The following is a 15430-nucleotide window of genomic DNA, read 5'->3' on the forward strand; positions in this document are numbered from 1 at the left end:
TGGATACATCATGATCTCATAGGTCATGTGATTTAATTTCTGTCAGTACTATTGAGGCAGTGGTTTTAGACTATGACTCAACCCTCTGCTGAATTGGGGAGACAGCCCATCTAGTCTGTGGGGATTCCTCAGGCCACTGATCTAGTGTGGCCTTGGAGTATGTAGAATCTAAGAAACTTCAGGGTTTCTTAGTCTTATTTTAGTTTGACTGATAATTTTTTTTGGTGATGGGAGATTTTGAGACGGGGTTTTTCCATGTAGCCCAGGCTGTCCTGGACGTCACTTTGTAGACTGAGTTGGCCTCAAATTCACAGATTTGCCTGTCTCTGCCTCCCAAGTATTGGGATTAAAGGTGAGCACCACCACTGCCCAGCTTGGCTGGTAATTTAAACTAGCTTAATATATTTATGCATTGGAAAGATGCAGTGTAAAATAAGTAAGACAGAAACCATGAGGAAACAAGCCTGTTGGCCTGTGGCACCCAGTTGGTTGTTACAGCCTTTACGTCTCCCAGCTGCTTTACAGTAAGTGCCCTTCCTGTAGGTTTCACTCAGAAAAACATGAAATATTTAAAACCCAAATAAAGCCTTTCATATAGGTTAAACAAAAAATTGTTTTTTGCAGCCAGGCAACAATCTAGGAATCCACAGCCCCTCCACAGCCCCAGTGTTACAGGGGGACACCATCACACCTGGATTTTCTACATGGGAGCTGGGGATCTGAACTCAGGTCCTCATATTTGTATGGCAGGCACTTTACCAGCTGAGCTATCTCCTCAGCCCCATTCGCTTTAATCATTTTATGAAAACCAGAACCAAAGCCATTAGTACAGTTTCCGTTTTGTTGTGTTATGGTTTTGAGACTGAGTTTTCTTTAGTTCATAACTTGCCATATAGCCAGAGGTGACTTTGAACTCCTGAACTTCCTATCTCTATTTTTCAAGGTCTGAGATTGCACATATATATGTCAACATTCCTGGCTTTTGAATAAGTGATATGTAAAGCTAGATTTTAAATTGTTAAGCAGTGGCTAAGGAAATTACTTAGGGCATACAGATAAAATGATTTTTTTCTTTCAAACATTTATTTATTTATGTAGTGACAGGGCATGTGTATGCTATGGTTTATGTGTGGAAGTCAAGAAAACTTGCAGGAGTGAGTTGTTGTCTTTTGTCCTGTGGGACGTAGAGATTGAACTCGGGTCCTCAGGCTGTTTAGCCAGTGCCTGTACCTGTGGAGTCTTGTTCATACCATCGTGTGGAATAAGTATACATTGACTGTTTTGTGAAAACATTAATGTGTGTGTGTGTGTGTGTGTGTGTGTGATATGACACTTGGGTGGAGATCAGGGGCAACTTGTGAGAGTGGGTCTGCGGTTTAGAGATCAGATTTAGGTGGTCAGGCTCGGGTGGCAGGGTTATACCCCCTGATCTTATCTTTTAGCTTTTATACTTAATTTTCAAAGGGGCTGGGTTTAAAGGCACACACCTTCAATCCCAGCAAGGAGGCAAAGGCAGACATATCTTTGTGAGTCCAAGGATAGCTTGGTCTACAGAGAGAGTTCCTGGACAGCCAGAGAAACCCTGTCTTGAAAAAAATAATTTTCAAGGGGTTTGAAGAGATGTTCATGAGTTTAGAACATGTGTAGCTTCTGCAGAACACTCACATCAAGTAGGTCACAACCACCCATAACTCCTCCTCTATGTAAGAGTTTCCACAGGCACCTGTGTACAGGTCTCTCTCTCTCTCTCTCTCTCTCTCTCTCTCTCTCTCTCTCTCTCTCTCTCTCTCTCTCCCCCCTCTCTCCCTCCCTCTGTCCCCCCTCCCCCAAGACAAAATTGCCACAGGTGATTTTAGCATATTGTTCAGTTCTAATTAGTCCTGGGGGATTAATGAAGTCTATAGAAAACTGCTAGGGCTAAGTAGTCTCTAGGGTGTTCAGTTTCTTCTTTCAGGTCTTTAGTTTCACATGTTATTTATATTATAAAAATAATAAATATGCATTTTAAAAAGCAAAAATGTTATAGAAAAAATTAAACATGAAAATATACTCTTCTTGTTTTCCTGTATTCTTCCAAGTGTTACATGCACATTTTGTATATATTATTTCAACTTTGTTCAGTGTATTATTTTCATACATAATATGTATATATACAAATACATTAAAAACATTATGTCACCTGATAATTATCACTATTAGCCTTCTGAATTAACACTATAAATTTGTGTTTGGTTTCTTGTTTTGCATTTCTCCTACTGTTGCAGGCTTTTATTGACTTTGCATTCAGTTACTGCCCGAGCTTTATGTCTGCATTAGTGTACAGACAGGCCTTGAAGATATCCCAAATTTTGGTAGTAATAGAGGTGTATTATATTAAGGCTAAAATGATCTTTTTTGTGGTTTCTCAATACCTATGAGAGTTGTGTTTACATCATACTTTAGCATATATATACACGTATGTGTACATTCATTTATAAATCCATAGCATATATATATGTATGTGTACATTCATATATAAATCCATAGCATATATATATGTATGTGTACATTCATATATAAATCCATAGCATATATATATGTATGTGTACATTCATATATAAATCCATAGCATATATATATGGTGTGTTATAATCTTTTTACTTAAAAATGCATATGCCTTAATTTTAAAATGATTTATTGGGGCTGGAAAGATAGTTCAGTGGTTAAGAGCCCTTGTTGCTCTTGGAGAGGACTCAGGTTAAGTTCCCAGTGCCCACACAGCAGCTAACTACAGTCTGTAACTCCAGATCTAGACTCCATCTAACCCCTGTGGTCCCAGGCATGTATGTGGTACACAACCATACATGCAAGCCAAATACCCATACCACATAAATAAGATAAATGAAAAAAAAAAAAAAAACCTCAAGACAGAGTTTCTCTGTGTAGCACTGGCTGTCCTGGAACTCATTCTGTAGAACAGGCTGGTCTCTGCCTCCTGAGTGCGCGCGCGTTGGACAGCCTGTGTTAAGTACTGGTGGCTGCCAACTGGTCAGGGCGGTTGCTGAATGTTGGGGTGGCCATGACAATTTTAAAAGTCAATAACATTGTCCTGACAACATTTTCAGAGTGAGTGCTTGCCTAGCATGCCCTGGATTCAGAAACAGCAAAAACCCATCACTCTAATTCTGTAAGAAGTTGTACTATAGGCAAAGTGCTTTTGAGCAGAGTCCATAATTGTAGTAACTCTTTTTTTGATTGGCAGCCTTCAATCCATTGTACAGCTGACAACAACCTTGAACATTTTCTCTAAAATTTTCTTTTTTTCTATTTTTTTTTTTCTTTTTGGTTTTTTCGAGACAGGGTTTCTCTGTGTAGCCCTGGCTGTCCTGGAACTCACTCTGTAGACCAGTCTGGCCTTGAACTCAGAAATCCTCCTGCCTCTGCCTCCCATGTGCTGGGATCTAAGGTGTGCACCATCACTGCCTGGTCTCTAAAATTTTCTTATTAGTTTTATTTTATTATTTTATGTGTTTGCCTGTATATATGTCTTTATATCGTGCATGTGCTTGGTGTCTGAGGAAGACAGAAGACCTGTCAGGTCCCCAAATGGGTGCTGGGAATTGAACCCAGGTTCTCTTCAAGAACCAGTGCTCTTAACCTCTGACTGTATCTCGGCCCCAACCGTGAGCTCCTGAATGCTGAGCTTACCAGCATGTGCCACTACATCCAGGTCCTTATGCTGTGCTGCCGATCCATCCTTGTGCTACATCCCCAACCAGCCTGCAAACTTTGTATAATGTTGATTTTCCAGCTTCCCCATGAGCTACCAGTCCTCTTAATATATAATAATGAAGTCTTTCAGTTAACCTTGTCCAGGGCCATCAGAGTCGTGCTCTGTGGCAGCCATGATGGACAGCTGTACGCAGGCCCTTGTGCAGGCCTTCCTCCTCTCTGCTCTTACTGTTGTAGGCAGGCTAGCCTTGAACCCATGAAGTGCTGGGCTTACATGCACTCACCACCTTGCTTGGCTCTAAGTAAGCTGCGAGTGAGTGGTGAAAATGGAAACTGTGCCACACTAACTGTGTTAGCAAATGAGAGGACTCAAGCTGTCGGGTGCCCAGGCTCGTGCCCATATGTTGAAAAGGATCTTTCCTCTGAGCTGTAGGTTTCAGCACCAACCTTAACATTTTCAGAAAAGCATGCTAGAAACAGTCTTGCTGTCATCCAGGTTTTGTAGTCCCATAGGGAGCAGTCTGAGAAGATACAGTGTCCGGGGCCCTTGAAAGTTCAGAATAGTAAATGACCCATTGGCTTCACGATAAATCATCAGCCGTATTATTAGTCTTTAGTAAGAGATCCAGACTGTCCTTTGAGGCTCTAAAATCAAGAATGGGTTTCTCTAGCCATGGGAGCCCTAGGTGGCATCTTCCAATAGAGAGCTATTGTTTGGCATAGACATTATTAATGATCTGTTATCAGAGCTGAAGCTCTTACTCTGGCTGCTGCTTCATCTCGCACTCTTAGTCAGTAGACTCGTCATCTTGCTTTAAGCCTCATGAGTCAGCTGCTGCAGCTGTAAACTATTGCAGCTTTCTCAGCCTTTACAGAATTGAGAACTGGCTTCGGTTCGAGGGTTTGTGGCGGCTGGTTTGATCTTCTGTTTAGACTGCTAGCGTTCCCTCCATCACTGTGAAGGCTGCTGTGCTTCTAATTCATGTGCTTCCTAGAGAAGCACTTTGCATTTCTGCCATTTTCTTCTCCATTTACAACCTGGCTGTTGTCATAAGTGGCCTTTCTTTTGTCTTATCTGAGTTCTAGTACACATGTCTCATTAACTACGTCTGATTTTTTTTTATTTAAGGTAGGTGATGTTGGACTCTTCCTTTGACTTGAACACTTTGAGTCTTTTGTAGGAAGCTAGTCACACTCTGAGGTAAATACTGTTGTTTCAGAATAAGGAGGCCTGGGAGAAGAGAAAAAGTGGAGAAATAACCAGCCAGTAGACTTAGTAGTGAACACAGTTATCAATTACATTTGTCATCTTATATGGGCATGGTTTGTATTATCCTAATGCACTAGTGACATCACAGATTCGGTGTTGGCTTAGCAGTTGTGAGCACTTGCTGTTCTTGCAGAAGACCCAGGTTCAGTTTTAGCACCCATGTGGCTCATCACAACCATCTGTAACTCTAAACAGCCTTTTCATGCACTGCACAAAGGTGGTGCACATACATATACCACAGGCACAGTCCTCATATGCAGGAAATAAAAATAAATAAATCTAAGTTTAAAAAACTGGTTATCAAGCTTAGATCATGAATAACAGATACAATAATAAAGGGAAAGTATGAAATATACTGAAAAGTACTTCAACGTGTCAAGGACATAAGTTACCATACACTGTTGAAGAAGTACTAACAGTATACATGCCCAACACAGCCCCGTAACAAACCTTGGATTGCTAGACAGTGCTGGGGTCAGTGAGATGGCTCAGCTAAATGACAATCCCTGGGACCCACCCGGTGGTAGGCGAGACCAGTTCCTACAGGTTGTCCTCTTGACCTCCACAGGCACATGTGCACATGCACACATGTGTACCCTCCTGTCACACACTTGTGCACCCTCCTGCACACACTAACTGTAAAAGAACAAGTATATAAAGGAAATACAGTAGCTATAAAACAGTGACATGATATGTGTGTACTTCTCATTCTGCCTGTAATCCCTGTTTTTAATAGCAGTCACCGCATGCTCCGATTTGTTCCTGAAACAATCCTTATGTTCTTTTTTAGTTTTGATTTAATTTGGTTTTTGGAGATAGATTTTTGTCTATGTGGCCCTGGCTGTTCTGAAACTCAGATGTGTAGACCAGGCTGGCCTTGAACTCAAGAAATCCACTTGCCTCTGCCTCCCCAGGGGTAGGATTAAAGGCATATGCTACTCCAAACTACTTTTTATGTTCTTTTTAACTGTACATAATAATAGACTATTCCTTTAGCCTAAAACCTATTTGTGCACTTGAATAGACTCACATTAATTTAAATATTCTTTGTGCTTCTGAGTTTTCTTCTGTTTATTCGGTTGATGAAAGATTTGTGGGACCTCCTGTAAGGGTATTTATGAATGTGTCTTTCATCTGTCAGTTTAGTGGGCAGTGGTACTTAAAGGGAGGCGTGTGAGTCTCCATGGTTACTGCATGCACACCTTAGAGTAGGTTTTATATTTTTAGTAATTTCTCAACTCTTCTTAAGGAAACATCCCACTGATTTCTGGTACCCATTGTCAGAGTTTTATATCCATCTGATTGTTGTTAATGTGCCTTTGTCCCATGCTGCATTTTAAGGGGTCCTTTCAGGATCTCTGGCTGTGTGGACTGCTGGCTGACCCTTCTCTATGTGTCTGTCCAGTTCTAGGCACATGTGAATGCCTTTGCCACTCCCTTCTCTTTCCAACAGGGTTTCCACCCTTCCCACCGCCCTGGTTAGCTCAGCACTGACAGAATGAGAGTGAGGGAATACAGGCTTCTGGCCTTTGGCATAGTGCCCCTTCTGACGCAGGGTGCAGTATTAGGGTTGTTGAAACACTTCCCTTGCCCAGGCTGTGAGCTCTGGAAGAAGAAGAGTGATTTGAGAACTGGATATGAGGTGTCTGTGATGCTGTCCTTGGCTTAGCTCTGGTCCCTGATGAGAACATATTTTGAAGGAATTCCCATGACTAAGGAAATTTTACTCTGCCCATTGAGGGTAATGTTTTCCAGAGCACAGGTGGCACAGGTAGTCCAGCTTTGCCATAAGTGTTCCATTTTTGAGCTGGTATTGGTTGTGATGGATCTGTCTTTGGAGGTCACTAGCGTGTTTTAAAAACATTAAGACTGAGGGCTGGAGAGATGGCTCAGTGGTTAAGAGCCTGCACTGTTCTTCACCAGGCTGGCTCGGTTCAGTTCCCACCGCCCTCGGCAGGCTGCTCACACTGCCCTAACTGCAGCTCAAGGCAGACTGACGTGGCCTGCCTCTGGGTGCACCAGCACACACATCACACCTCCTCCCCGTACACACATGAGTGAAACAAAATCAGTCTGTGAAGATTCCACAGAACTTTAGTAATGGAGTATACCTATTTCAGCTGCTTATATAACTCACTTTAGAGCCCATTACACTTTTAGTCTATTTATTTTGTAATGAGATACGGAATGGAAGAAATGTGTATTAAACATAGTTAAGTGGTTATAAAGAAAATACCCATATAATTATAAGGCTGAGAAATCAAGCATGGACAAGACACCAGAGTTGTCCCAGCACGTTTGTTTCCCATTTCCTGCGTACACTACCATTGCTTTTCGCCACCCTAAACTTTGAGGTAACTATTTCAGTTTTCAAAAATAGATTTACTTGGGGACTGGAGAGATGGGCCAGCACTTGCCGCTCTTGCAGAAGACTCAGGTTCAGTTTTCATTCTGGCAGCTCACAACCATCTGTAACTCTACTTCTAAGGGATCTGACATCCTCTTTCAAACTCCAAAGACACCAGGCATGCATGGGTCACACATACATGTACATAGGGAAAATACTTACATATAAGGTAAAATTTTTAAAAATTTAAAATTTTAAAAAAGTTTTAGTTTATTTTAAATTATTTGTGTGTATGTCAGCGTATGGGTTTGAGTATGGGTATGTGTGTGGGTGTGTGTGTGTGTGTGTCAGTGCATGAGAGTTGCAAGTGCCTTGAGGGAAGCCAGTGTCAGCTCCCCTGAAGCTGGAACTGCAGGTACTTGGCGGTGCTGGGATTCAGATTTGTATCAGTGCTTTTAACAGCTGAGCCATGTTTCCAGCCCCAGCTGTTTCACTCTTCATGGGCCCAGAGAGACAGTTGAGCCGTTAAGTGTGCTAGCTACTCATCTAGAGGATCCGGATTTAATTTCCACCACCCACATGGTGGCATCTAACCTCATTCCCAAGGGATCTGATGCTCTCTCTTGGCGTCTGTGAGCACCCGGTACATAGGTATACATAAAGGCAAAACACCCATGCACATAGAATAAAATGTTTAGTTTTATTATCTGTAAATGTATCCTAAAAATAATATAACTTACTCTCTTCTTGGACTTTTTAAACAAAGTCACTCCATATTTTTGTTTGTTTGTTTGTTTCTTTGGCTCGATGTGTGTCAAGTGCTTGTTTCTAAGATGACTTGCTCATCTTCCCTGGTATCACATTATGTAGACGTGCTAGCAGACAACCCATTCTCATCCGTGCAGACCTCAGAGTGTGACTAGTTATAACATACTACTCTTGCTGAGGAGGGACTTCACCCCAGCAGAATCTGAGTCCTGGAAATATTAAATGTGTCAGAAATTAATTCCACAAACTTCTAGCTTTCAGGAGTAGCTAAACAGAAAGGAATTTAATAGATGTATTGCTTTTTTATTTTTTTTTTAAAAACTTGTAAGTTCCTAAGTACATTGAGGTTTCAGACATCATTCCTTCAGAGAGGCCGTTTGTGTTCTCAGGTTATTTAGGGTGTCAGTGGGTAGAAACCTCAGAGCCTAGGGTGAACTCTGTAAGATCCCCAAGACCTGGTGTTGTGAGGCATAATGTAGCTTTAGGATCCTCTGTCCTACCTTCAGAGGTAGTGTGGCCATGGGTCCCTCAAAGCCCACATGTACCCTTTGATTTGATCAAGTCAATATTCCCAGTTCCTTAGTGTGTATTCATTGTGATCCCCTTACTAAAATTTCCTCAAATAGAAACTTTGTATATTTCATATTCCCAGTAGAAATATTTTTGGTTTAAGGAGAATTTAGATGTGAACAGTTGAAATGGACTGCTCTTTTTATTTATCTACCTGACAGATACATTTTACAGGTATTTTATATGCAATATACCCTTGATTCAGAATGTAAAATACCTGTAAAATGTACCCTTATTTTATGGTTAAGGTAAAAAATTTGCAGTAATTAAACGCTCATTGCAATGAGCCCAGAGATGAGCTTCCCGCATCTTGATGCATGCTGTGTTTTTCCTCGCAGATGTAATTCTAGGGAGCTTCATGTCCTTGCAATGCTTGAGCCCATATCAGACCTCCTTCTGAGTGCTTCAGCGAGTTACCTACCTCAGCCTTGGCTGTTACACACTTCCGTATGAATGAGTATAGGCACCCTACCTTCCTCATCCCTGTGCTTGAGAGGTCTTCAGATATTTCTCAGGCTGCCTGGAGGCTTGTTTGTTTTGATGAGAGTTACACTTTAATTTTCTTTACTGTTAGTGAGCTGCTCTATGTGGTAATCGGAAATCAGTTACTGTTCTTACAGGACAGGTCATCTCCAGCTTCAAGTGAGAGATGCTGGCCAAGCAGGTGCTGAGGTGCACATCTGTAGCACTACCACTCTGGGAGGCAGGAGCAGGGGCATCACAAGTTGAAGGTCTTCCTTTGCTATGTGAGTTCCAGGATAGCCAGGGCTATGTGAGATCCTGTTTTAGACAGACAGACAGACAGACAAAAAGGTACTGGCCAGAAAAGCCAAAGTGTCTAAGCCACAGTGTGGGGATGGGCACACCTATATTAATAAGTGTGTTCATGGTTTGACGGCGTCTTCTTTCATATTTGTGTTCCAGTCACTTACATCAAAGAAATGTTCATATGATATTAAAATTAGGTTTATAGGAGGGCTAGAGAGATGACTCAGCCATCTCTGAGGTCCCTGATTGGATTGCTAGCACCCAACCATAGCGGCCTATAACTCCATCTCCAGAGGACCTGCCTGTATTCACATGCACAAACTCACACGGACACACATATACACAATTTCTTCATAAATAAAATTTGCACTAGCCATCACCAGTGTTTAACTGCACATGCCTAAGTCACCATACACAGGAAGATGCTTTATTGATGCGTAGCACTTTATATGGTCGTACAAATTATACAGCCCTTAGAATATTGGCGTGTTTGTCCCTGTATAAACTCTGATAAAGAATTAGGTTTCCTTCACTGTATATGGACATTTTATAAATTGTTTCGTGTTAGTTCTTATTGGTTTCAAGTCATTTGCTGATGTAGATAGTTCTGGTCTTTGTTGAAACTTTACTCATCATTTTAATTTCCTGTGCTATTTAAAAAATCATTTTGTTATATTTCATTTATTTATTTTTAAATTTATTTATTGGTTTTTCAAGACAAGATTTTTCTGTGTAGACCAGGCTGGCCTTAAACTCAGATATCAAACTGCTTCTGCCTCCAAGTACTGGGATTAAAAACATGCGCCACAATAACCAGCCCTTTCACACACACACACCCCCCCATATTTCATTTATAAATAGAATGTTTTGGGTTGATTTCATATTGCTAATTATGATTAAATAGAAGAGGCTTTCCAATCACATTTTGTCTTCCTTTCAAACAACTCTCTCACCTGCCACCTGCAGAATTCCTTCTCTACTCATGAAGGTGTTCTTTTTGGTTTGTAATCATCTTACAAGTGATAGTTTTTTTTATGATTTTATTTCTTTATTTTATATATATGAGTACACTGTTGCTGCCTTCAGACACACCAAAAGAGGGCATCAGATCCCATTACAGATGGTTGTGAGCCACCATGTGGTTACTGGGAATTGAACTCAGGACCTCTCTAGAAGAGCAGTCAGTGCTCTTAACCACTGAGCCATCTCTCTAGCCCAAGTGATAGTTTCTAAAATGAACACAGATATATTACACGCCTTTAAACTTGAACATTGCTGTGTGCACACTGACGTACACATGCAGAGCTCAGCAGATGACTGCGGGAGTCCATTCTCTCCTTCCACCAAGGAAGGAGAGGGGTTTGCTGCTGAAGCCAGGCTTAAGCTGCAAGTGCCTTTGATCACTGAGCTGTCCGTCCGCTGGTTGGCCAGTCCTGACTGTTTTTTGAGGTGGTGGTGGTGGGTGGTCTCAGTGCCTTGGCCCTAATGAACTTGCTATGTTGCTGAGGCTGTCCTTGATCTCTGGGTCTGTCCCAAGTGCTGGGATTACAGAGATTCAGAACCACACCCGGCTTCTGCCTCTGTTATTAAGAAAATGGACGGGAGTATGGAACAGTGCCCATTCAGGAAACCTTATCAGTTTCCACTAGTGTTTTATAGTGAAACACTGTTTTTATATCTAAAGGGTAAACTGTGATGCTGCAAAGATGTGGAAAATGAGTCTCCTTAGTTAGAGGAAGTGATAACTTTGTTGTCTTTTGCTGGTGGTATCTGATAATCCCCCTCCCTTTAGCTATTCTGGGCATGTTTAGTTGCCTGGCGTTGTCCACTAAATTGCTAAAAATAACAAATAAGGGGAGTGTGTTCTAAGGCCTTCCCCATGAGCTGCAGAGGGATGCTCAGCGTGGCTCCTGGGGAAAAGGCAAAAGGAACCTCATACCATTTTCTCTGACTGGATTTTGTTTGTTTATTTAAAATGCTGAACAAACCATTGTTTGAGGCTCCTTTGTCTCACACCCCAGAGCACTTGGGGACCCACAGCCGTGTACAGTGCAGAGCCAGAGCCTAGGGCCTCAGAAAGCACACTTCCGCAGCTGCAGCCTTGTGCTTATGGCTTTTGCTAGTGGGAAGGGAGAGAGAGAGAGAGAGAGAGAGAGAGAGAGAGAGAGAGAGAGAGAGAGAGAGAGAGAGAGAGAGAAAGAGAGAAACAGAAGCTAGTAAACAAATGAGGTTTGATAGTTTAAATGGGAAAGTGAGTGTGTGGAAAAGAAATGTACTTATCCCTAACCAGCTGTTTTGAGTCAGGTTGTTTAAAAAAGCTAACCACACATATGATTCCAATATACCTGCATTTAATTTACAAATTTAAACAATGTTTATTTGTTGCATGTACATGTGCATGTGTGAACACGTGTGAGTGCATGCACAGGTCATTCGCCCGTGGTGGTTGGAAGACAGCGCGACAGACCGTGTGGGTCCTGGGGACCGAGAGTCAGGCTCAGCAGCAGGCACTTGGCCTCAGCGAGGCCTCTGTCTCCCTGGGCATCCCACAGTGTTCTCATGGAAAGCTGTGCCTGGGTTTGTCTCTGCAGCTCTGTTCTCCACTCTGCATGTTTGGGAAACTGTTGAAGGATCCTTAGATGCCTTTCCTGTCCCCTGCTGTGGGTCACGGTGCTGGATTGTGTGCAAAACAAGCAAACTTTCTTGCACTTCCGTTGCTCTGCAGTTTTTCTTGATTTACCTGAGGACTTTCTTCAGTTTTCTTTCTTTCTTTTTTTTTTTTTAAACATTCTCTGCTTATCTTTTTATTATTTTCTTCGGTTTTCATATTCTCAGGTTACTAAAGTCTCTTCTGAAATCCTTTTGTTGCATAATTCCTGCTTTGATCTGGGGTGAGGAATGGTGTGATTCTGACTTCTTTAACACTGGGGCCAAAAAATGGATTGCTTTCATTACAGATATTTTTTGGACGAGTGCTTGGGCATATCTGAGGGGAGTCTAGTGTTCATGTGAAGCTGTGTGTGTGTGTGTGTGTGTGAACTGATAGCCTCACATATGCTAGGCAAGCATTCTGCCACTGCACTGCATTCAGCTCAGGGACTGCTGGGTTCCAGTCCTGACCTTGCTGGCTTTCCCTTATTGCTCTGACTCTGGAGCTGGCCATGCCTGGATGGCCAAGGGAGGCAGGTTTGCTCTTATGAGAAGGTAAAGGTTGACATTGTAAGCTCTAAGCTGAGTGTGTTATGTTGGTGGGATCACCCTGCTCTGAGCTGAGTGTGTTATGCTGGTGGGAGCACTCTGCTCTGAGCTAAGTGTGTTATGCTGGTGGGAGCACTCTGCTCTGAGCTGAGTGTGTTATGCTGGTAGCATCACTCTGCTCTGAGCTGAGTGTGTTATGCTGGTGGGATCACCCTGCTCTGAGCTAAGTGTGTTATGCTGGTGGGATCACTCTGCTCTGAGCTGAGTGTGTTATGCTGGTAGCATCACTCTGCTCTGAGCTGAGTGTGTTATGCTGGTGGGATCACCCTGCTTTGAGCTGAGTGTGTTATGCTGGTGGGATCACCCTGCTCTGAGCTGAGTGTGCTATGTTGGTGGGATCACCCTGCTCTGAGTTGAGTGTGTTATGTTGGTGGGATCACCCTGCTCTGAGCTGAGTGTGTTATGTTGGTGGGATCACTCTGCTCTGAGCTGAGTGTGTTATGTTGGTGGGATCACCCTGCTCTGAGTTGAGTGTGTTATGTTGGTGGGATCACCCTGCTCTGAGCTGAGTGTGTTATGTTGGTGGGATCACCCTGCTCTGAGCTGAGTGTGTTATGTTGGTGGGATCACCCTGCTCTGAGTTGAGTGTGCTATGTTGGTGGGATCACCCTGCTCTGAGTTGAGTGTGTTATGTTGGTGGGATCACCCTGCTCTGAGCTGAGTGTGTTATGTTGGTGGGATCACTCTGCTCTGAGCTGAGTGTGTTATGTTGGTGGGATCACCCTGCTCTGAGCTGAGTGTGTTATGCTGGTGGGATCACTCTGCTCTGAGCTGAGTGTGTTATGTTGGTGGGATCACCCTGCTCTGAGTTGAGTGTGTTATGTTGGTGGGATCACCCTGCTCTGAGCTGAGTGTGTTATGTTGGTGGGATCACCCTGTTCTGAGTTGAGTGTGTTATGTTGGTGGGATCACCCTGCTCTGAGCTGAGTGTGTTATGTTGGTGGGATCACCCTGCTCTGAGCTGAGTGTGTTATGCTGGTGGGATCACCCTGCTCTGAGCTGAGTGTGTTATGCTGGTGGGATCACCCTGCTCTAAGCTGAGTGTGTTATGTTGGTGGGATCACTCTGCAGGGAGGGAACTGCAGGACACATTCAGCATCTTTCTAGGGGCCTTTGACCATCGGTCATTTTTCCTTTTAACAGGAAATGCCCACTTCAAACTTTACTGAAGATAACATAGAGAGATGGCACAGATTTTTGTTGTTTGATTTGTTTATTGTGGTAGAGGCTCACCTTGTTGCCCAGGCTAGGGTGGGAAATCTCTGTCTTCCTGCCTCGTACGTGTTAGAATGTCCCACCCTGTGTAGCAGAGTCTCTTATTTGGGTTTTCTCCTTTGGCAGTGCTGGAGAGTGAGCCCTGGCCCTTCCACATTCCAGGCAAGCCCTCTGCCACTGAGCTACACCCCAGCCTCAGCATATCCCAATGTTGTTCAGTCTTCAGAGGCAGAGGTAGGCCGATTTTTGTGAGTTGGAGGCCAGCCTGATCTACATAGTGAATTGTAGGCCAACAATTGTGTGAATTGTATATAGTGAGACAAAACAAAATGATTTAAAAAACCCAAACGAGCCCCCTCCATACACAAAAGCCTACACTACCACCAGAACACAACAATACTGATGCGATTGGAGTCTCGTTGTTGTTTGCCAGAAACTGGCTGCTTTCATGGTATATGTGCCTGATGGATAACACGTCACTCACATATTTTAACAACCTGGGTTTGTTCACTTAATAGCAGGTTTCACAGCACTAGTGAACTACTACATAAATAGATGTAGCTCGTTGGTTCTACACTGCTGTAGAAAGTCCACAAGAAAAAGTAATTCTCTGTATTTTATTTGAAGAATTGAGAGTTGATACTATAGTTTACCCCATGTAAGTGTGGATTTGAGGCTTTAAGACTCCTCCAAGAAGAATAAACTGGTGGGCCAGGAGGCCTGGATGTTGGGCATGAGGACGTACACGTGACATCTGCTGCTCTGATTTCTTAATAGAGAACATCATCTCATGAATTGGTATCTTTGTTCATAGTTTGGAAATAAAGATTACCTGTGTTTTGCAGTGCTAGAGTCATTCAGAGAAAAAGGGATACCAGAGTAGGAACCCAGAGTTCTGGGCTGTAGACTGCAATTCATACTGTTATTCACTTTGGCGCTAAAGAAATGAAAATTCTTTCAAACACTTATCCATCTATCTATTTGTGTGTGTGTGTATGCACGTGTGTGCTTGTGGAGCCTGTTTCCCTCCCATTGTGTGGATTCCAGAGATCTGTAGTCCCAGGTTTCTTTACTGAGTCCTCTGCCAGCTCAGGATGCAGGCATTGTGGTGGAATGTTTGAATTTTCTAGGATTTTTGATCTTATAAAATGAAAGTTGTCTTGAAACATCAGCTCTCAGTAGAGATTGTGCATGGTTTCTATGTGGCCTAGCACCTAGGGGTTGAAGAAAGGGCAAAATGGAGCCACCCCTTGAATCATGTTTGCATAGAGAACTGTGCCAAGGACTCTTTTATTACTCCGTCATTATAAATTTAATTGGTATTATGTCAGTACTTAGATCAGAGCTAATAGCATATGAAACTCCAATCTGTTTACACTAGTTCCATGGTAGCATGGATGGGTGTGGAGTTGGGGACAAATAACAACTGTGACGTTTGGTCCATCGAATGGTTTCATCATGGTCTGAATTCTGCATCAATCACCCTGGACAGAGAAGTTATGATGTGGACCCGATCTTCCCAA

The 15430-nt window shown here is 42.8% G+C and overlaps 1 protein-coding gene across 4 annotated transcripts in view; it reads left to right on the plus strand.

Moving 5' to 3' along the window:
* Nucleotides 1-15430, plus strand: part of Pfdn1 (prefoldin subunit 1) — a 53919-nt gene that overhangs the window by 23697 nt on the left and 14792 nt on the right. Inside the window, exon 4 of one of the 4 annotated variants that reach the window (XM_052155485.1) lies at nt 14034-14141. The exons of the other annotated variants lie outside the window; for them this stretch is intronic. Coding sequence (XP_052011445.1) covers nt 14034-14141 — 108 coding nt within the window. The remainder of the gene's footprint in view (nt 1-14033; nt 14142-15430) is intronic. 4 annotated transcript variants of the gene reach the window in all.

This window comes from Apodemus sylvaticus, chromosome 13, assembly GCF_947179515.1.
Source record: "Apodemus sylvaticus chromosome 13, mApoSyl1.1, whole genome shotgun sequence".
Lineage (NCBI taxonomy): Eukaryota > Metazoa > Chordata > Mammalia > Rodentia > Muridae > Apodemus > Apodemus sylvaticus.